The following is a 22,912-nucleotide window of genomic DNA, read 5'->3' on the forward strand; positions in this document are numbered from 1 at the left end:
GAAAATACTATTTTTTAACAGAAAACCATTCTGTTAACGGGAGGAGCAGTCATCACTCAAGATATCTATGCCAACAAAAACAATGTGTGACTGAAAATGTTTAAGAAAAAAGCAAAAAGAATCAACATATTTTTTTTTTTTAAATCAGCACATTAACAGTAAAATTAATATGGCATAATATTTTACACGTCTACCTATCAACATTTCACGGAATACCCCAAACTTCATATGTGAGCTATGCTTTAGACGAATTGGTATTTTTCTGATAAATATATTCGTAGATGAATCGGATATCAGTATTTCGGTTTCGGGAGATACGGTCGCACTGCAACTTTCGCAGTGAAATTTTTTTTTATTTTTATTTAATATTTCTTTTCGTTGAAATAAAATTACTTTATTTAAAATACAATATTAATCTGATTAAGAAACGTGAATGTCGGAAGCTAAGTAAATAAAAATAACAATGAACAGAAAGTGATAAAAATCGAGCCAACAGGCCGCTTAATCGGCCACCAAGATCCGATCTCCACCTAAAGTAATGAAACGAACATAGAGTGAAAATAAAGAAGTGACGTTTGCACTGTCTAAAATCTGAAGGTTGTTTTTTACGTTTTTTTTTCGTTGTATTTGTGATTTCTAATTTATTTTTCAAGATAATTTTCAACATATGTTGTGGGTGTGAAGGTGTGTGTGTGTGGGCAATGCAAAAAAATATTTTTTCTTTCGGAGTTTGACCTTTAGTCTATTTAATATCCTGATTCGCCTTGTTGTTGTAATTATTAAATATTGTAACATATCTAAAAGGTAAACTTGCCAGTTGCGCATTCGCATCCTCATCGTTAAGTTAAGCTCAGGGGCTGAAATGGGGTGTAGTCGTTCGTTTTCATTCATTTGTTGCGTTTGCGTATGCGGCTGTGTATGTGTTTCAACACACATGCATACATACATACATGTACACGAAAACGAATATTCATATATGCATTCATATACACACACATATATATGATGTCCATATGTTTATTCCATAACGCTCACTCCAATTGGCAAAATTTCCTGATGTGTATCTCTCTCTCTTTCTCTGACTCTCACATTTTTCCTTTTTTCTACTATACGCCAACTTTTTCTCTTCGATTGGGAGTGCACGTAGTGCGTTTAATTTACACTTTCTGCTTGGCTGACTCAATTAATTCTTTTAGTTAGTTACTGTCGCCGCTCTCCCACTTTTTGTGCTTACTTACGAGATACACCGCGCATTCAATTTGCGCAACAACAACAACAGCAGCAGCAGCAACAACAGTTAGCGATATTAGAGTCATTAGCCTTTTAAAAGCTTAACTAGCTTTATAGCTAGTTTAAAGCTTCTGCTACTCCATTAAGTCTTCAGTTTGCATAGTCTTTGGCTTTTTACTGTCCGCTGTAACCGGAAATTTCATTGTTTTATAATTATTATGAAATTATTGAATTAAAAAAAAAAAATAATAATAATAAATAAATAAAATAAAATAATAGACAGGATAAACAGGATAAGATAACATAAATAAAATAAAATTCTATTGCTTCAAAAAAAAAAAAAAAAAAAATAAAAAAAAAAAATAAAATAAAATAAAATAAAATAAAATAAAAATAACAAAATAAATTTAAAAAAAAATTAAATAAATAAATAAATGAATTAAAAATTATTTAATATTATATCATAATAAGGGAAAATTAATAGAAAACAATTTAAATAGGCAGGATAAATGCGCATTATAATGAACAATAAATCTAATTATTGCTGCATCCATAAGCTAAATTTAATAAACCAACAAATTTTACAGAGACTAGACATATAGTATAACTCTATCTTAGACTTAAACAGAACAGATAAATCTAGAGTCTAGAGCAATAAGACAATTGAAATTTTAAATTGTATCTAATTAAATTAACTAAATGTTTGCTTTCAGCTTAACTTCAAATCTAACTATTGCATATTGGAAAAAGATGAAATGATATTGTGATGGCGAAAATGGCATCTGGTGACCTTTCGTTGACCAGCACAAGCAGTCAGGAAGGTGAGCTTTCATGATTATTTTGAATGAATTCAAGGATTATTTTAAATAAATTTTCTCATTGGATTCACAATAATTGCAGAAGAAAGTTCGGAATATGCGGGCTATGATAATACACTGCGGCCACCTTCCAATTCAAGCGGTAGCACAACGGCTGCCAATATGGCCAACAACAATGGGCCAACAAAGGCGGTCAACAACGTAGGCGGCGGAGGAGGAGTTGGTGGCAACGGAAAGAAATACGAACTACTGCAGTCGCAGTACGAGTCGGCGATGTGCGACCTAAACACGCTGCGGCATCAGCATTCAAACTCGGAGCGGCGTTGTGATGAGCTCGCCACACAGCTAAATCTCTATCAGGAGCACTACATGGCTGATCGCAACAAGTATACGGATATTGTGGCCGAGAGTGCCCGTTTAAAACACAAATTGATGCTGCTCGAGAATCAGAATCAAAACAATGGAAATCCATCAGCTTCGCAGTCGTCGACGCCCGGCAGCAATGCGTTCTACTACGGTAAAATGCAAACACCCTGCGATGGCAGCTGCAACAGTAGCGAGAAGCTGGCCGAATTGAAGAAGGAGCGCAATTTGATAGCTATGGAGAGAGAGAAGTACAAGAAATCCTACATTGAGCTGGAGAAGGAGCGCAACTTCTATCGAGAGCGCGGAGAAGAGAATCAAACATTAAAAGTTCTGCTGTCCAAGGAGACGAAGCACGTCGTTTCATTGACAGAGGAACTCAATCAGCTCCTCTCTGAGAAGGACAACGTGTTGCAGGAGCATCAAAAGATGTCGGATGACCTGGCGCTGGCCAACAAGGAGATCGATCGTCTCAAGAAAGATGAGCTCGTATACAAGAGCGAATTGAAATCGTTGCAGTTGGCAAACGCCGAGCACAAGAAAAGAGATCTCCTGAAGTCACGTGAAAGCAGTTGGTCCAAGGAGTTCAGCAATGACAGCAAGGAGGAGTTGGAAAAGCTGCGCAAGAGCCTGGACAAGGCTCAATCTGAAGTCGAGCGCGCACTGCAAGACGCCGAGGAGGCGAAACGCGTGCGAGACTGGGCCATCTCACAGCGGGAGAAGATCGTCCAAGAGCGTGACTCGGTGAAGACGCTCTGCGATAATCTGCGCAAGGAGCGAGACAAGGCGATATCCGATTTGCTAATGGCCATTCGCGACAGTGAGAAGATCAAGAAGCAAAAGGATGAGGCCCAGAAGAAAATCGATGCGCTCAAGGAGCAGCTGGAGAGCCAGACAATTTCGACACCAGCGACGCCGTTCGACAGTGCATCGCGTCGCAGCTTCCGCCTGAGCAGCTTTGAGAGCGGCGAAGATCTCCTGGAAATCGAACTGTGCAACTACCACGACTCGGATCTGGGCATAATCCTCGATGACAGCAACAAGCGTCAGCTGGTCTGCGGAGTCACTAACAGCTCGTCGGCGTTTGGCAAGCTGAAAATCAACGATGTTATCTGCAAGGTGAACAACCTGGAGTGCCAGGGACTGTCGAAGCGCATGGTTCTCGACGAGATACGCGCCTGTGCGCCCCGCTGCCTACTGCTCGTCTCCCGCACCCGGCACAGCAAGCGGCACTCGTACGCGGTGCAGCTGAAGAACAACGGCCGCGATGCCATCGGACTGCAGCTGGATATGGGCGTGTTCATAGCCAAGATCGAACCCAATTCACTGGCCTTCTACGAGCCGGAGCTGGATGTGGGGGATCGCGTGCTGAGTATTAATAACAAATCAATGGACTCGCTGCAGTCCATCGATGAGGTGATGCAGCTGCTCAACACCGACACAGTCAACATATTTGCCCTGAAGTATGTGCCGGAGCAGCAGTCGGACGCCCATTGCCGCATGACCAGCTCGTCGGCGCAGACAGACAGCTCCATCGACTCCATGCAGCAGTTGAATAGCAGCAGCGGAGTGGCTAGCGGCAGTGGCAGTGGCGGTGGCAGTGGCGCCGCCAAACATCCGTCCAAATTCGCAGACTTTCTACGCAAACTCAAGTTCAGTAAACCGGGCACGGCCGACGACAGCTTCGAGCAGGAGCACGACGTGGCCATTGCGGCGCTAGACTCGGTGCTGAGCGAGAACAGCTCGGAGAAGAGCAAAGAGAATCTCTTCAAGCGCCACAAGCGCGGCAAAAAGGGCGAAAAGGAGGCTAAAAGCATGGGCACCTGGCCCCGCACCAACATCTCGCACGAAAATCCCACAGGCACCATTGTCCAGCGTGGGGGCGAGAAGAAGCGTGCGCTGATGTCGCTCTTCACCGCCGGGCCCATCAATGTGGACAAGGACGACGATGTCGTGGAGCAGACGGAGTCGAAGCCGCCAATGCAGCTGCAGGAGCTGCCTCCGCCGCCGCTGCCGCCGCAGTTGTCGAAGCCGCGCAATCTGAATGGCGGCGCGATCAAAACGCATCCCAATCGCAACTCAAATCCCGTTAGCAACGTGGCCTCCACACTCTTTCAACCCGGCAATGTGGGCGTTACCTATCCGCGGCATTCACTATATGGGGGCGTAGTCCCCACCTCGCCCGAGGACAAGCAGTCGCCGATGCAGCGGCCCGCACCGCTAATGGGTGCCAATGCCCGGGTGAAGCTGCACGGCCAAGAGCGCTCCATCCGCTCGCACAACCCACACCGGTTCTCGCTGAATATTCCGCCCAGCGGCGGGGATTTCTACCAGCCCAAAACGAGCGGCCAGCAGGCACAGCAGCAGGTCGTCCCGGCGGTGGCTGCCGGAGAGTTTCCGACCCGCAAGCAACAGATGTTCGACATGTTTCAGCAGCCGGCGCCACCACTGCCCCTGCCACTGCCCAAGGTGAACGCCACATTCATGCCAGTCCACCCGCCGCCTCGTGTCTCGGGCGGCAGCGGCTCGGCTGGCTCCAGTTCGGGCGGACCCGTGGACATCATCTCGCTCAAGTCACAAAACTCAATTGAGTCCATGCTGTCGGCTAAGAGTCCGCCGATCAGCGAGTCCAATGTCTACAGGAAGCGCAATGTGCCGCCTATGCCTCCGAAGCACGTGCCCAAGTATCCCAGCGATAGCGAGAGCATCGGCTCCGGCATCCTCGTCTCCGGCGGACACAACTATTTGCCGTCGCATCAGGCGCACATGGCGACGGTGGGCAATCGGCACACGCAACTCTTTCCCAGTTTTCAGCCCAGCAGTCATGGACAGCGCTACATGCGACGCTCTAGTCCCCTGACGCTGCCCTCGCCGCCGCCGTCGACGATGGCGTCGATACTGCAGGCGCCGCAGGCGGCACAGCTGGAGAACACGAGCAACAACAGCACCATTGGCATACCGACGGATCTGGACTTTGTGCCGGGTCAGCACACGCAGCAGCAGCAACAGCAGCAGCATCCACACCCACATCAGCACCTCCAGCACCCGCCGTACATCGACTACAGTCAGCCGCAGTCGCACTACCCGTACAGTCTGGCCGGCGTCGTGGGGTCGGGGAATGGCGTCATTTACGAGGGCGGAACCTTTCCGCGAAAGAAAGACAATCAGCGCCTGCGCATTCCGTCGAATCCCAGCGTGGCCAGCAACAGGCAGAACAGCAGCAGCCTGGTCAAGAACAGCTCCGGATCCATTGACCATCACTACGCCACCAGCGGCAGCACAGGGGTGCCCGTATCGCTGATGAGCTCGTCGCTGCACACCAACTATGCAGGCAATGTGAGCAGCATCAATGGGGGCGTGGCCGGTGGAGGCGGCGGCGGAGGCAGCGGAAGGGGCTCGCCGATGCCGCAGGTACACGTAGAGGTGCTGAGCCACGGCGGGCCGAGTGGCAGTGGCAAACGGAACTCGAACGTTGCCTCGGATTTTTTATGCCCTGGAGACCTTAGAAGAGTCACGATCGACAAGCGCGATAAGTCGCTAGGTATTACCATACAGTGCAACAACAATGGAGGCGGTATTTTCGTGTCAACTGTTGCCGACAAGAGTACCGCAATGCGTGCCGGTCTCCAGGTGGGCGATCAACTCTTGGAAGTATGTGGCATCAATATGCGTGCGGCCACCAATGAAATAGCCGCCAATGTGCTGCGACAGTGCGGTGACTCCTTCACAATGCTGGTGCAGTATAATCCAGAGAGTGAGTAAACACAATAACTTCTCTTATCTAAGTATCGCTAACTGAGTTGTCTTGCAGAGTTTCACTCAACTGAGTACGAAGGCATACACAATCTGGAACCAGAATCTCCTCTTAATCACTCGGGCTCGCCGACCCCCAGAAATTCACCGCGACCGCCGGCTCGCAGTGTGCAAACGACACTGCCGATGCAGCCGCTCTCTCTGCTTCCGTCCGCGGTCTCCGTTACACGTGCCCCGCTCTCCCATCAGTCCATCAAGGATCAGAGCTTCACTGACAGCCTGGAGAATCAATCGGATATTAGCAGTAGCCAAGATATGCCCTCATCGGCGGCTACAACAACCACGACAACTGCCTCGGCCACTTCGACCGTTTACGACGAGGACACCAAGATCAGTCTGCCATCAGCTGCGACATCAGTGTCGACAGAAGGTTAGTTATATTAAATAATGGTATATTAATTAGTATATAATTAATTAGTTGATAAAATGGAAAGTAAATGCTAAGACTAGGTTAGTTACTTTAAATATAATTCTTATATTAATTGGTATATATAGTACATTAATTAATTAGTTGATAAAATGGAAAGCAAATGTTAAGCTCTTAGTCTTAGTCTTATATCTGGAGTCGGGCGGCTTTCGCTACAAATCTTAAGCATACATTATCATCGCCTGTACATTATCATTGACTTGCATCAGATTTTGTTGGTAGAACTAAGTTTCCTTTTAATGGAACTATACTTATTTGCTATAAGCATTGTAACAGATAGGAATCAAATAACTATATTCAAATGTTACGCATGGGGTACTAGGAAATAAGTTAGTTGAATTTACCATAAACCTTAATTGTTATTTGTTATGAAACGATTTTTTAGTGAAACTACATACTGAATATACCATACTATTACATATATCGTTTAGTGAAGCTAATACTCCTTTGATTTCCATCATTTTATAATTATATATTATTTTAAAAGCTACGAATAAGAAACTAATATAAGTCAAGCTTACATTCCCGTAATCCAACTATACTCAATTCTTAAAAATACATCTTTACTATATATCAGTCAATAATCCATTTTAATGTTCAATTTGAATATTTCGTCTTTAGGTCTGCGTTTTGTCACACTGCACATGGATAAGTCGAAGAATCTGGGCATTAAGCTTTTTGGCGGTAACAAGGTGGGAATCTATGTGCACGATGTGGCACCCGGCTCTCCATCGGATCACGCCGGCATACGTAAGGGTGACCTCATTTTGGAGTACAACGGTGTCGATTTGAGCGGAGTCACCGCCGAGCAGGCTGCCAATGAGATCTCGAAGCTCACGGACACCGTTACCATGCTAGTGCAGAACAAATTGCAAAGTAAGTTGTATTTTTGGATAATCAAACTTTGCAAATCTCATAAATCATTTCTTTTTATTTGCAGCACTCAAGCAAATCAAGGATAAACCAGGCGATTCGTTTTACATACGAGTGGGGTTTGATCGCGTTGGTGAACTGAATGAGGAGGACTTGCGTTTCATCAAGGACGAGGTGCTTTATGTGGATAATACGGTTTTCAATGGAACCTTTGGTCTATGGCGCGCATGGAAACTAGATGCAATGGGACACCGTAAGGAGTGCGGCGTCATTCCAAGCCAAATGAAGTAAGTCCTGCTTTAGACTGTTTGATGGCCCATTATTAAGTGATTTCGTTTCTCTTGAAGGGTGGAGGAGGAGTTGCGTTCGGGCGAGGTTGTTGATTGTGATACAGGAACTGCGCGACGCGGCAGCACATCAGCACGTCGATCATTTTTTCGGCGCAAGAAAAACCAGCGAAGCTCCTCGCGCGACTCAACGGAGATAGCAAGCTTTAGCAACACTCAGCTGAGTTTTTTTCCCGACTCGGGCATTCTGAATGACGATGGCGGCGTCCTAAGCTATCAGCGGGTTGAGCTTCTAGACTGTGAGTCCACATTTGTTGTTAATGATTCCTTTTATAGCTAATTTCATGTCACTTTAATACAGCACCAATACGTCGACCAGTATTGATCATTGGACCACTGTCTGAGTGCTTGATAGATCGCTTGAAGATAGACTTTTCCAATTTGTTCAAGCTGTGCGAGGTAACGACCATGGACTGTTCACAGGAAGCGATGGAGGAGGGCCTCAAAGAGAACATATTCGTGGATTATCGTCGACGTGGCAATAAGTTCGAATGCACCACCGTGGAAGCTATCAGTAATGCGTGCAAAATTGTAAGAATCTAGTGAAAGGAAATTAAGAACATATAGATAACTCATATCTTATACAGGATCGGCGTCATTGCATTCTGGATGTGTCGATCTCAGCGGTGGAGCGTCTGCAACGACTGCAAATTTATCCGATTGTTTTGTTGCTACGCTTCAAGTCGGCCAAACAAATTCGCGATATTCGAGACTTTGGCACCGACAAAATATCAGCCAAGGCAGCTAAGGAGATGTACGAGCGGGCATTGAAACTGGAGTTTGACTACAAACAGTATATATCCGGTGAGTAATGTTTTTGAACTTTAACTTAGCTCAAATTATAATTATATTTTATCCCTTATATAGCCGTAATTCCTGGAGTCAGCATTAAACACATGTGCACACAGATCAAGGATGCTGTTGATAAGGAGCAAGACAAACTTCTCTGGGTCCCTGTAACAAATGGCTAGCACAACTAATCGAGTTGCGAGGTTTATGTAGAGTTAAGGATTGGCAGATATATATACATATATGATAATAGTATTGGAGTGCGTATTAATATTATACAAAGTTTTTGTATTCGTTTCGCTTAACATAGAGTATTCAATGTCGTCTATGCTAAACACATATTTTGCCCACATATTTCGTTTGCAAACGGGCGCCGTATTCTGTATTCTGTATGTTTTTTTCCATGTCTGATCTAGTTTACGTAATTCTTAAATACTTGTGAAATAATTGTTGTTCGTCTGGACGAGAGTTTTCAAAATTCTCTCTGTAGGGTTTCAAATCAAATTTTGTGCAAACCTTACTCAATTCTATTGTTTATATTATATATATTTAATTGTGTGGCAATCGAAAAATTGGCTTTATAATACTGCAACCATATTGCCTTACTTAGTTCAAATACTTTTCAAACAACTTTGGGAAAAGAAAAGAAATCAAAATTGTAAAATTAGGTATAATTATTCAGATTCAAATTCTTTATTCGATGAACAAAGTGGACATTGATAAAACGCTATTACTATTATTAAATCACTTAAAATGTAATTGTAAAAAACTGATACAGAAAATGCCTTTAGCGAAAAATTAATGCTACATAATTCAAATATACCTAAATCAAAAAGTATATTATGTAAACGTATTAAATACATTATAAACGATTTTATCCATAATATACTTACATATCTGCGTAAGAGTGTTATTACGCGTATATCTATTTTTGCAATAAATATTTTTTCAAAATTGTCTATTTCGTTGCGCTTTATTTACAGTGTAAAATATATGTATATTATGGCCGCACTTAATCATAAAATGCAATACTATTAAACGTTGCTCTGCGCTGTCGTTTAATAGATATTTCTAGGTACACTTGCTCTGCAATGTTCGCTGGGAGAGACATTATGTTGGTCTATATATACAATAACATAATGACTTGCTTAGGCTACAAAAGAAGATCTAAGATATTTTAGCAACTTAAATCATAACTAGATTTAGTATAAGTTAGTTACAGTTGGTTACGGAAATAAGTCATATTATCTTCCAGCTATATCTGGGGATGCTACACTACTGTACATTTAGAGGGACTAGGTTGAAAAGCAATATACTCAGTCGAAGACATTTTGCATTATTCATTATATTTAGGGACTCAACTATCGTATCGTAACTAGCCCTCAAAGAAATCGTATTCATCGCGTGGCCGATACCACTGATCGGCCGCATGCTCATAGATAGCTCGCTGGACCTCGGTTTCGGCGGCATCAATTGGATCGAGATGGGGCTGAGGATGCGACTGGGACTGGGTGGCATCAAAGCTGCTGTCGGAGCGAGGACTGCGCGACGTTGCACGGAACTCCATTGGGATATTGTAGCACTTGCATATGCAGCTGGAGGGGAAGCGGAACCAGTCGGAGAAGATGCCGCGGCACTCGTTGTGCGGGTCGTAGGCCAGCAGGCGGTGCAGCCGGTACTGCTGCTCGCAGCGACAGCCGTCGCGACAGAACATCTGCTTGAACTCCTGGGTGCACTTCTCCCAGTGTACGTACTGCTCGAAGGGGTACAGATTGAGCAGCGCCAGGACCTCGCCACGCGTGTTGTTCGCCCAGAACGGAGCGACCACCTCGTCCTTGACAGGACAGGCATTGCTGTAGAATGGAGAGGAACATTAATGAAGTCCATTTAGCTATACTGATCGATAGCAATAGGCGATTGCACTTACACTCCACGCATATTGCTTGTGACAGCCATCGGTTCCTGCTTCATGGCATCCTGGAACAGCTGCCCTCCCTCGCGCAGCAGCCCAGCTTTCGTAGCGCTGGCAGGAGTCGACGTTGTACTGCCGCCCGGCCCGCCCGGCTTGCGCTGCTTGTCCGCAATCAGCGACGTGAATGTGGGCGAGAAGAGCGATGCAAAGCTGGCAGGTGTCGTTGCTCCTAATATCGTTTTAGTCACATTTCTGCGTGGGACTAAGCTGCTGCCGCTAATGTTGTTGCTGTTGCTGCTGAGTGTTGCAGTTGTTGCTGCTGCTATAAAAGAAGTTGGTGTTGCTGCTGTTGTCTTAGTTTGCGCCGTGGTGTTGCTAGCAGATGCTGCTCCATCTATAGCTGGACTTGTCGTGGTTGCATTCTCATTCACCTTTTGCTTGTGACTGGACAACGGTGTGGCAGTTGCTTTTGAGGCAGGGGCAGGTGTCACAGGCAGAGGGTTGCTCGTGAAATTGCGTGGGCCCTGCTCCACTTCCGGCGGTGGGTTGTCGATATTGTTCATGTTGTCGTGTGGAAGCTCATCTGCGATCGTTTGTTTAGGCCGCGCTGTCGTCGTCGTTGCTTTTGTTGTTGTTGTTAATGTTGTTGTTGTCGTTGTTGCAGTTCCTCCAGTGGCATTGGCCACCTCGTAAACACTGTTCGACTCGACGCTGGGCTGCTCCTCGCCCAGGTGCACAATTGCAGCCACTGTCGGCTCGGTCGACGAGAAACTCGTCGTGATTGGAGTCGTTGGGGTCGCTGGAGTCGTCGGTGTCGTTGTGGTCGTTGCACTCGTCGTGGACACTGGCCGGAAATGTGGCTCCATGAGCACATCGTTGCCTTTGTAGTTACTGAACTCATCTCGATCCGCATCCCTGCCATGTAGCATATACTTGGCGCCGCGCGGCATCTTGGAGTAGCGCTGCGCTGCCTCCTCCATGCTGTTCACGTCGACGACCTCATTATTCTGGATCTCATCGCGCAGTATGGATATGTGGCGCACATCACCATACATGCGCTTCATCAGGCCCTGATTCTCGTGCACGAACCGGCGCACGGCGTGCCACGGATAAATCGAGCCCGGCAGATGACAGAACGGTTGCTTGGCCAGGTCGCACGGTATTGCCGCCAGCATCTGGGCACGCCCACGCCGCGACACCTTACTGTTCGGGCTGCACGAGTTGGCCGAGTCAAATCCAAAGCTGTTGCTGCCCTGCGAGCAGCTCACAATGCCCATGAGCAACAGCAGCAGCAGCAGCAGCCGCGAATCGCACTGAAAGTGACGGAGAAAGTAAAAAAAAAAATTAATAATTTTGTTAAATCGTTAACTATTTAAAATCAGCTAAATTTGTTTGTCCTGCCAATATTATAATATATATTAAATTTAATTTTCTCTAGGATCCTTACTCTAGAATTGTGGATGATATAAGCTGATTTTGAGAAATGTATTTCAACTAACTAATATAATACTACCTAACTTATTTAATACATATAATAATTCTCCAGAATGGTATATTCTTCATATAGAGTACGAGACCCTTGGTTTTCGGCAATGATCTTGAAAATACATCAATATATGTTTTTTTTTATTACTCAAAATAAACCAAGGGCTTCGAACGCTGGAGAAATAATACCCATATGAAATATAAATTTCCAAATATAGTAAAAGTCGCTGTACCACGTCTGCAACGGCTTGGGGATATTATATTCTGTCGATCTATATAAAATCTTGTAATCTTGTAAACTTATCAGGCACATTAATATATATTTCAGGTATCTGACAAAAGCGAGAAAATTACGGACGAGTCGACGAACATTAAATTAAAATAAAATAAATCAAAAATACTGTGAACATGACCAATGTATTCTGACTCAAATTTGAAGAAACTAAAGTTTTTAATAATCCATTATTTTTTCTTTTTCAAGACCCAAGCGAGCACTGCACTTAGCTGGCTCTCACTCTGGCAAACAATTCACGGCTAACATGACGAAAAACTTAAAAGCGGAACGATCCAAACAAGCTTTTCGCCTCTCTCTCTCTCTCTCTCTTTCTCTCCATCTCTGTCTTGCTTTAAGTCTCTAGCTCAGTCTCATCAAATTTTACTTTCACGCAGTGCCAACTGCAGCAGACATGAAACGATGATCGATGTGCATCTGCATTTGCATATGCGGGCAGCCTGCAATGAATGGTCGGAGCATAGAGAATGCCAGCAATTACCTTGATTTACAGATGCTGGACGGTGGATACAGAAAGAGAGAGGAATACCGAGAGAGAGTGAAGGAGATGGAAAAGAGAGCGCATTTAAACATCAAGTAAAAGTAAAACATCATCAACGTCCACAGTGGACCAATTATTGATCCCTTTCAACTTTCCCTTTCCCTTTCAGGAGCACTTGCTGAACTACATTCAGCATTTTTAATCCACAATTGCTCAGGTGCTGAGCTCCGTTTTAGGTCTCTCTCGAAACTGGTTTGTCGCCTGGCTTCGCGTATTTGTTATCCATTTAGTTATAGTTCAACTCGCATAAATCACCTCTATTGCGTTTGTCGAATAGAAAGTGTTATATGCCTTCCCCGAAATTTTAACACGTAAATTTTAACACGTAAATTTGTCTGTGCAACGCTTTTATCGACTGGTTAGGTAATGCTGTCCCAATACGGACTTACTCAATCGCAGTCGACGCTTACAACTAAATTTATTTAAGCAATTATGAGAATTTCGACGACCTTTAAAAGAAATTGGGAATGTATGAAACAACTTAAAAAAAAATAAAATAAATAAATAAATAAAAAATAAATAAATAAGTACAAATTAAAATAAACAAAAACAAAAAATAATAGTAATACATAAAAATAAATTATTAACTTGTATATGTAAAGAAGTTTGTAAAACAAATAATAATAAAATAAATACAAATACTTAAAAGTGAATAATAAAGCTAAGGAATATATACATATACTTAAAAATAATATTTATCATAATATTTATATAAAAAAAAGGATAACGTAAAAGTATAAATAATACTTAAAAAAAAAAGTTGAATATTCAAAAATAAAATTTAAAAAAAAAATGTGTAAACAAAATATTTACAGAAATAATAATGATTAGGGATACAAAACTAAAAGCAAAATTGAACAAAAAGTTAAACAAAAATTTTAACAAATAATAACGATCAGTATCAGTATTTGAAATAAATATATGCAATTAATATAAAAAAAATAAAAAATTTACCAATTAACAACCAAATTAACTTACAATTTTAATTAAGCGAAAATTAATAAGCCAAATAATATATTAAATTTGAATTTAACGAGTTATAACCTCACTTGTTAAATTCGTTGAGGTCATAACAAAAGACTTAAGAAACAAACTTGGTTTCAAATTAATTTTAAGTAAAGCAACGAATTGGGTCAAAGCCTCTGAACTGAAATGGAAAGCAAAAGCAATAATTGCTTTCGCTAGAGCTTTATGTTTATATCAATAAATCTAAGTGATTAAAATTAACTCTCTGACAAGAAAAGAAAAAAAAAACACACACACACATTGTCATATTTCCATGTAAGTGGAGAAAAAGTCATGTGAAAATTGGAGCAACAGTCAGGTGGACGGTCAGCTGGACAGCTGGGCAGCTGTCAGCGCAGTCTAACAAATCAATATGTCCAATTGGCCATTAAGTCAAGTCGCATTGAGGAAGACATTTGTCACTCCATGACTCGATTGCAACTACTTTAATGTGTCAGTGCGATTAGGATTGCGACTTTCTAAGAAGACGCTGCCAAAGGCAGCCTCCATCAGCGCGCTGACCGCCTGATAGATGGCTAGTTGGCTGGAGAGTCCAGCTGGAGCTGGACCACTGGAGAAGCTGAGAGACGTTTGCCGTTTATGTCTTCATTTCCCCCAAGTTGCCAAGTTGCCGAGTAGCCGAGTTGCTGTGGCCAACACACAAACGTACAGACAGACATAGATCGCTGTGGCATATACTGCGGCTAAGAATGAATTATTTATCAATTCAGAATGCCAACTGCAAATGAAGTTGATGTTACATTTAACCAAATTTGGTTTCGGTTATTGCCGTTTCTGTGCTTACTAATTGCCATCTGCCAGAGATCAGGCGAGTGCAGCATCGCCAGCATCTGGTGAAACTCGGGGATAACCAAAATGTAAGGCCACTTCGAGCCTTCTTCAATTTCCAAATGCTAATTAAATATGCTACGCCAATTCGAACATTTTATGTATCAGATAAAACTATTGCTAAATCGAAACGTCATAAATTTCACTTAACTGCCTTACCGGAAAAGCAGGCCATTATCAAAACAGTTCGTATTCAAATTTGGCAATAGTATATTTCATTTGTTTTCTTCTTGCTCTTTGTGGCGCGCTCAAAATTCAAATGACGTACAAACAAAAAATCGAATATATATATGAAGGTATAATACAAACCAAATGTATACCGCCTAACTAAGAAATCGCTCCAAACCGTCAACGCTCGAAGAAAGTGAAATTTTTTGTGTTTTGTTTTATTATTTTCATGTCTCCCAACCGGTAACGAATCAACAAAAGCAGCAGCGGAACTTTTTTTCCATGGTTTGTAATACTGTTTTATACCCTGAACCCATTGAAAATTTATAAAGGGTATATTGTTTTACTAATGAGGGATGTATTAACATTTAACATGAGGGAATACAATAAATATCTAAAATCTTAATCAGAATCAAAAGCTCTGCCTATCTATCGATCTGGCTGAACTTTAATACTTGAGACTATGAAAAAACCTATATTTTTCCCTTCGCAGTTAAATGAATTGATTTTTTCACATCTCTCATAAATGATCGAATAAGTATAGGGTTACATAACCAAAAGAGAAATGTGGTATTACCTTATATTTAAACAGATTATAAATATAGATTATATATATAATTTAGTAATCCATTTCTATCCAAATTGAAAAGAATTCCCATTTTTAATAAGGGACTAAGATTGATTAATCTCGAACACCCGAATCTCAAATTATTCAATAATTAATTACAAATTTGGAAAGAACAAGAGCAACTCCTTTAAGTACACATTCATGTATATACATGTAGATATCTTAGCTCAACACTCCAAATATCTTCTATTTGATCATTCCTGACTAAAATAATTTTACTTGTCTGATAAAAAAAAAAAAAATGAATTCTATACTTATATATATTTAACAAACAATGAAATCTATACCGTATCAAATATATATCAATTACAAATATATATCAATTACGTCGATATTTCTGGTTACACGTTCATGGATATTTACCTTTATTAGTTTTGAAATTTGCAATCCCTTATCCATTTTTGTAATATCCATTAATTACCTTCACTCTGTGTCACACACACACTGACACACACAGTATTGCGGCTTGTAGAAATTTCTTTAAAGGATTTTCACAATGATTCTACACTTGCCTTGGTTTTTTGGGGCCTGGGCCCAATAGGTTCGCGCTTTGGTTCTATCGCCAGTGTGAAGAGTCACAGGATATTGACACACGTACTCGTATATAGCTTTCGATTCGGCTTGAGGCTTCTGTGAACATTATTGACACTCGTAATATTCATAATAACTGAAATAGCTATTTTCAGTGCACACTCGTATTCAATTTTGCTTCGATTCAGCTTTCAGCGACTTTTTTAGCAATCTGGCCCGATGGATTAACAGGCGCGCATAAACCACAAGAGCGCTGTCGGAGCTGAAGCTTGAAAGCAAATCACGTTTACACGCTTCGCACTCACGTTTGCAACTGCGTCAAGAGCTAAGGCGAAAGAGCCATCGCAAAGCGGAGTCGGCAAATGACGACGGCGGCAGCGCAGCGACGGCGACGGCGACGGTGACAGCGGCAGTGCCGACCCCGCCAACCCGTAAAATCGGAACCCGACTCACGACAGAGCCAGAAAGACGGCCAAACCGCGACGCAAGCGAAAACGCTTTCTATACCCTTCGTGTATCAGCAAGAAATGGGTATGATAAGCACGAAACGAAGAGTTTAAATTATTAGCAACTATTGTTATTTACTCAAAATTGATATACAAATTAAGCAAGAACACAATGGCCGTTGTACAAGTTATGTTTTTCACTTTGTAGAGCCTCAGGGTACATTTAACTATTCCAGGGTGTCACCCAGCTGGTCCCATTGATCACCATTGTTGTTATTTTTACAGCTTTTTATGGTTGTTTTTTGCGATTGCAGGAAAACTTTTTCTTATTTATTATTCGAAACGTTAGCGTCGGGCGGGCGCAGCAAAACACAACAAACATTGAAAAACAAGCGAGCGCAGCAGCAGCAACGACAGCAACAGCAGCAGCGCAAAAAAGAAAAAAGAAATGAAAAACAACAAAATAACAACAACAAACCACAGGCACACAAAGAGCCACACGCAATGACAAAGCTACGACACGACGAGAGAGCAAAGCGCAAACCCCGAAGATACACAGATGGTCGACTCCGAAACGAAACGAAGGCACGACCGACCGACCGACCGACCGACCGACCAACGATTGCTACTGCGCCTCACGCCGGCTTTGCTGTTATTGTTGCTGTTCTTTTCAAGTGTTGGTGGTACTCGTGCTGGCGTGCTGGCGCTGGAGCTGGTGCCGAGTTTTGCCGAGCAGCGAAGACGATGACGCCGCTTAGTAGGTCAGTAGCAGTGTTGCCAGATTAGCTATTTAATAGCATTTTTAGCTATTTTTGAACCCTAAAAGCTATGAAAATTTTGAAAATGCTATTAGCTATAAATTTAGCTATTTTACAAACGAATATTTTGAATTTGATTTTAGTATTTAAAGCCAAAAAAAAAAAAAAAAAACATTTTTCGATTAAGTCCCAAATTGTACGTAATGATCTGCGCGATACTACCACCACGACTTTATCGTACTTATACTATCAGTTGTGAATTTACACCATCGCTAATTCTTCTTGGCGCGCTTCTTGGCATTAATTGTATGTGATGGATAAAAAATATAAGCAGAAATTTCATGATTCCTGGAAAACAATCACCGAATTTAAGAATTGGATTAAGGAGGATGAGTCAGACAACAGGCGGGCGTATTGTATATACTGCAAATGCAGTGTTTTTGCCAAATTGCACGATATTAAAATGCATGCCGCGACAAAAAAACATAAAACTGCGGTTGGCGCCTTTGGGCAAAAAATTTAAACATTTTCCATGATTCCATTTAAACATGATTCCAGTTAATCAAAAATATAATTCTGATGATGATTTGGATGTGGACCAAATTGTAACATTATTAAATAACATTTAAAAATAAAAGGTTTCAGCTATTTTGTAAGCTATTTTAAAATTTGTTTAGCTATTTTCAGCTATTTTTTAGAGACGATTTTGCTATTTTTATGTCTCAAAACCTGGCAACACTGGTCAGTAGTGGCCTTTAACTTTGTTGTTGCTGGAGCTGGTGGTGCTGTTGCTGCTGCCGCTTGTTTCTGCTTCTGTTGTTGTAGTTGCTGTTGATATTGTTATTGCTATATTTTGTTGCATTGCGTGTTTGTCACTAATCAAACACAAAGCCTGCCGGTCTAACAGCTGCTAAAAACTATTAATGCTCTTTGTTGTTTTAAGATATTCACATGCTCTGCAGTGAAAATAATTTTATTCAAGCAAGTTGCGTGCAGATCTAATGTGCACGCCGGCGAGAGCCATCTTCGATTATCGTGTCTCAGTAAAACGTAAATTAATGTGATACACACTAAGATATAATCTATTATATATGATACTCAATTTTAATATTGATTTACATTAGCTAACATTGCGATGAGGGATCACGAAATTCGCATTAATACGCATTGCAAAAGGGAGAGATAGAGTGAGACAGATAGAGAAAAAGAAAGATAGTAAATTAGAGTAAAAGTTCGACAAGAAATTATATTTGTTAATCTTAAGACTGATTGAAACAACGATAAAGAAAGAGAGAGGATAGGAGAGAGCGAGAGTGACAGATTGGCAATTAGATTAACAGGAAAAAGCACAACTTCTTTGGCTAATCTTAATTCAGTTAGCAATAAAATCACAGGAATAATAAAAATTATTTAACTATCATATATTGACTTATCGTTACATATATATCATTAGCATTTGTTATTAATAGACTCCCATAAGCGAACATAAAGGGTAACTCACCGTTGAGCTTAATAATTGTGTTTATATGTTTCTCTTCACACAATGATTTCACATTTACTTCACTCACGCACACACACACTCAGGCACGCACCTTCAGCGTGTATATGCGAATGTGTGCATTTGTGTGTACCCACACTTCATTATATTTGGAGTAAAGTGAAAGTGTAGAAATAAAGACACGGCTAAGCCACCTTTCAAAAGCATAATCAACAAAATATAAAAAAGTATTTTCTTCTTTAGTGTTGCAACGAGATAAGAAATAGAATATTCGGCGCAAAGTATTGAAAGTCCTGTTTAATAGTGTTTACATTAGACCTTATCCGTTTTATCGAGTTTCGGCAACTTAACCGCTGGAGTGGTTATAATTTACGATTACAGCAACATTAACGTCTCCTTTACTACACACATATGTATGTACGTGGCGACGCACGACGCCAAAATGTCTGAGGCAAAGCTAATTCTGATTCTGGTTCTGACGAGATGAAAGTGCGCGACTGACTGGTTGGTTTGCTTCCCATGCAACTACAACTCAGTTCATTAGCGTCATCGTTGCGACGTTGTACTTACGAGATGCAGTGAGACGCAGACGGCATAGACGGCGTGGACGGCGTTGACGGTGTAGACTGTCTAACATACAGATTATGTTTTAAAATTTCAGCAAATAGACAAATAAATGTTCTACTTTCACCAATGCATCAATGGTGCAGCAGACGCACGATAAACTTTAAAGAGAAATTTTTCCAACATAGAACACACACGCGAGCTGTCATTGCAGGCGAAACATAATAATATTTAATAGTTATTAGTTATTTTGACTGAATGCCTATGTGAATTAAAAACACGAATTGTTATTGAATTCTAAACTGCCGTTAACAATTTAAATATGTGTGCTATAGCAGAAAGTTATTGGCTGTCTAGAAAAAGGTATAATTATATATCGTTTAGCTTTTGTTGTTGACTCGACATGGTATATCGACTAGCTTTTGTCATGCAAAGTAAAATTATATCGATAGTTTGCGGCTATTCTTGTTATCAGGTGACTTATCGATATTAAATTGTACACAATAATAGAAATAAATAGTGAAACAATTTGATTTACAATGGAATTTACAGAAAGTATGGACTTGGAAAATGAACGAGTATTAAAATTAATATTCCCAAATGGAATCCCAGGTGAGCACTTGAAATTTATCAAAATACACACACCCCACATAGCTTGGTCTATTCACATTTTCAAGATAATCTGCGTGGCAATCCGGAGCTGGATAAATATTTGGCCAAATTGGGCACCTGCAAGGTGGAACAACTGAAGAAGGAGCAAACGCGGCTGGCCGACGAGACGAAGCGCATATTGGAGCAAACCCAAGAGCTGGCCATATCCAATTACAAAACATTCATCACAACAGCCGAGAACTCTCGTTCAATATTCAATGAATTTAAAAAGGCCGAGGATCAGGTGGATACCCTGATTGGCAAATTGCCTGCCTTCAGCGCCAAGTGTGAGGAATTTCTGGCCGAATCTGCTGAACTGACCGAGCAGCGGCGTCTCAACAGCATAACACTGCACAAAAATGCTCAACTGCTGGAGATACTCGAGCTGCCGCAGCTAATGGAACGTTGCATACGCGAAGGTCGCTATGAAGAGGCGCTAGAGCTGGCTAGCTACGTCCAGCGTTTGGGCCAGCATCAAGGTCATCTTATACCCGTTGTCAATGTTAGTAAGAGCAGAGAGGCATTTCTGCTTCCCTTGAGCAGCGTATCTATTAGTCCAATATGTCCAACAAGATCATTCTAACCAATGTTATCTTCTTTTCAGAGTATTGTGCGCTCAGTCGAGGCTTTGTGGCATACGATGCTGGCGCAGCTAGTGGCACAGCTGCGCCTGGATCTGCAGCTACCCAAATGCTTGCAAATTGTGGGGTATTTGCGACGCATGCAGGCGTTTGGCGACAATGAGTTGAAATTGAAGTTTTTGCAGGCGCGCGACGCTTGGTTGACATCGTGTTTGGAGGCTATACCAAAAGCAGACGGTATGCTAGAGTAATTCACCAATTAAAGACCGTTATAAAGATATTCAAGTATAATCTTATAGCTCAGCATCACTTGACAAAGACCATCGAAATAACGCGCATCAATCTGTTCAACATTATAACGCAATATCGCGCAATTTTTCCGGAGGCGGAGCACGGCAACAAGTCGACCCCATTGAAGCAGCTGCAGGGAGTCACCTGCGATGGCAACAGACTCTTTGAGGCCTGGCTGCATAATAAGGTAAGCTGATTTGTTTTACAAATATATTTATAAATTTACATAAACTTGTTTTAGATAAATACATTCCTGCTAACACTTGAGGAGGATCTGGAACGTGGCGTCAGCTCGATTGAAACAGTTCTGGGGCAATGCATGTATTTCGGGCTGTCCTTCAGTCGTGTGGGTGCAGATTTTCGAGCACTGATTGCGCCCATTTTCGTGCGCGTGGTGCGCAACAAGTTCGAGTCGAGCATTATGCAAGTGAATGAGAACTTTGAGAAGGAGCTGGACAAGTTCACGCTGATCAACAAAGTGAGCCTGCACACGCGCAAGCAACTCGATACGTCTGCCTTGTCTGGCAGCGAACGAGATGTGGAATCGTATGCGCCGCCCGAGACATTGCTCGACTTTTATCCACTTGCGGTGCTGTGCAACGGGTATCTGAATGCCCTCAATGAGCTGCGCCTGTGTGCGCCCTTTGCCGTTGCCACCGATGTCACCTGTTGCCTGCAGAGCTCGCTGCAAATGGTGGCGCAACGCGTGCTCGCCTTCTACCGCCAGGAGCAGCAGGCCTTTACGCCCAACGAGCGCGAGACGTTTGCCAAACTCTGCTCCTGCTTCGCCTACGACCTGGTGCCCTATGTGCAGCGCTGCATCCACGGTGTCTTCCCACCCCAGTCCATAACGGTGCACCTTGGCATAAGCCTGCTGCAGCTGGAGCAGCAGCAGCTGACGTTCTTGCTGCAGCCTCAGATACTGGAACCCCTGAAGCACCTGCTGCCCAGCAAAGTTCTAATTCATCCCACTGCTGCATTGGCTACTACAGAGCCTACGCCAATTGCTACAGAGGGCTAAACCATGCCCAAATCTTTATTTATGTAGATCATCTAACTTTTAAATTTATAAACCCTTGTGTGAGCCCTTGGCTTCATTCCCAAAAAATGTTTGCGGCTGTAATTTATTCCAATCAAATTGAGGGATGCAATAATTTACATTATGATTTATCATTAACTGTTTATAAAATAATACGTACATATATACATATATTAAAGCTATTATGAAATCAATTTCTTTTATACTTGTTCAGAGTATATTCATTTTTTACAATGCTCACTTTTCCGCCCGTCCTGCACGATTGTCCGTTATATTGCAAACTATTTCATCGTTATTGAAAATTAGAGGTTTGGATTATATTATATATACCATATAAATATATAGCAATATATAATATATAACACATAGATATACTATATAGGTTCTGGTGAAATTTCGAATATATACTGGCTATGAAAACCTTACTTTCAAAACATATATTGGCTAGGTTTACTTTCCAAGATTTCGAAGCCAGAGAATTAGAAACTCAATTGTTGGTAGACCATGGCTTATTTTTGTATCATCAGACACCTGCTAAGGATTATCCGAAAATAATAGATTCCCACTTATGTATTGGGGAACTGGGAAACCTTGAGAATATGTTTTTTTTTTTTTTTTTAATTTAAAGACTAAGTCACGCTTAAGCTTATCTATTGACTTGGATTATTTAAGGAATATTTTATATTTAAATCTAGTCCTATCAATTATATAGTCTTATCAATGAGTCGGTTACCATAATATTCTTGCTTAATATTGGGTAATCTTATTGAAGTAATTAAAAATATAGATCAACTGATGAATTTTAAGTAGAGCTCAGTTGGAATGTCTACAGCAGTCGATTACGATGCTAATTTCTAGTTGGTCTTGGTTTTCTCTCAATCGAACGTAAACGCAATGAAACGAGTTGCGAATTTTAGTTGGGATATGTGTGTGAGGCCTGCGAGAGTGGAATAATATTTTGATGCCACCTCCTGCACAATCAGAGAGTGGGCCGCCAAATCCGAGAGGGGGAC

The 22,912-nt window shown here is 41.9% G+C and overlaps 3 protein-coding genes and 1 long non-coding RNA gene across 7 annotated transcripts; 3 read left to right on the plus strand and 1 right to left on the minus strand.

The window, feature by feature from the left end:
• Positions 1-281: 281 nt before the first annotated feature.
• Positions 282-9,621, plus strand: Dlg5 (MAGUK family member discs large 5). Of its 4 annotated transcripts, none has more exons than XM_089463368.1 (10): positions 282-804; positions 1,944-2,051; positions 2,131-6,165; positions 6,223-6,594; positions 7,273-7,527; positions 7,592-7,811; positions 7,872-8,110; positions 8,173-8,402; positions 8,459-8,675; positions 8,739-9,621. In XM_089463368.1, exons 2-10 carry the CDS (start codon positions 1,997-1,999, stop codon positions 8,840-8,842), a joined length of 5,727 nt encoding a protein of 1,908 aa, XP_089319494.1. In that variant the 5' UTR covers positions 282-804; positions 1,944-1,996; the 3' UTR covers positions 8,843-9,621. The 4 variants fall into 4 exon arrangements, with proteins under 4 accessions (XP_089319494.1, XP_089319495.1, XP_017859662.1 ...); XM_089463369.1 differs by having other exon boundaries at positions 282-684; XM_018004173.2 differs by having other exon boundaries at positions 282-597.
• A 25-nt stretch (positions 9,622-9,646) lies between these two features.
• On the minus strand, positions 9,647-17,169 carry spz4 (Spaetzle domain-containing protein 4). The gene is made up of 3 exons (XM_018004176.2): positions 15,904-17,169; positions 10,588-11,885; positions 9,647-10,513 (listed from the first exon to the last, which is right to left on the minus strand). The coding sequence occupies exons 1-3, from the start codon at positions 15,952-15,954 to the stop codon at positions 10,036-10,038; spliced, it is 1,827 nt and encodes a 608-aa protein (XP_017859665.1). The 5' UTR covers positions 15,955-17,169; the 3' UTR covers positions 9,647-10,035.
• Positions 12,379-13,472, plus strand: LOC149269991 (uncharacterized). Its single transcript, XR_016268876.1, has 3 exons — positions 12,379-12,474; positions 12,539-12,931; positions 13,000-13,472. It is a non-coding gene; the product is annotated as an uncharacterized LOC149269991 (long non-coding RNA).
• A 2,619-nt stretch (positions 17,170-19,788) lies between the features above and the next one.
• Positions 19,789-22,093, plus strand: Cog8 (conserved oligomeric Golgi complex subunit 8). Its single transcript, XM_018004178.2, has 5 exons — positions 19,789-19,949; positions 20,015-20,490; positions 20,593-20,806; positions 20,869-21,047; positions 21,102-22,093. The coding sequence occupies exons 1-5, from the start codon at positions 19,877-19,879 to the stop codon at positions 21,879-21,881; spliced, it is 1,722 nt and encodes a 573-aa protein (XP_017859667.1). The 5' UTR covers positions 19,789-19,876; the 3' UTR covers positions 21,882-22,093.
• Positions 22,094-22,912: the final 819 nt, after the last annotated feature.

This window comes from Drosophila arizonae, chromosome 3 (genome assembly GCF_054131065.1).
Source record: "Drosophila arizonae isolate 15081-1271.41 chromosome 3, UAZ_ARI_1.0, whole genome shotgun sequence".
In the NCBI taxonomy this organism is placed as follows: domain Eukaryota; kingdom Metazoa; phylum Arthropoda; class Insecta; order Diptera; family Drosophilidae; genus Drosophila; species Drosophila arizonae.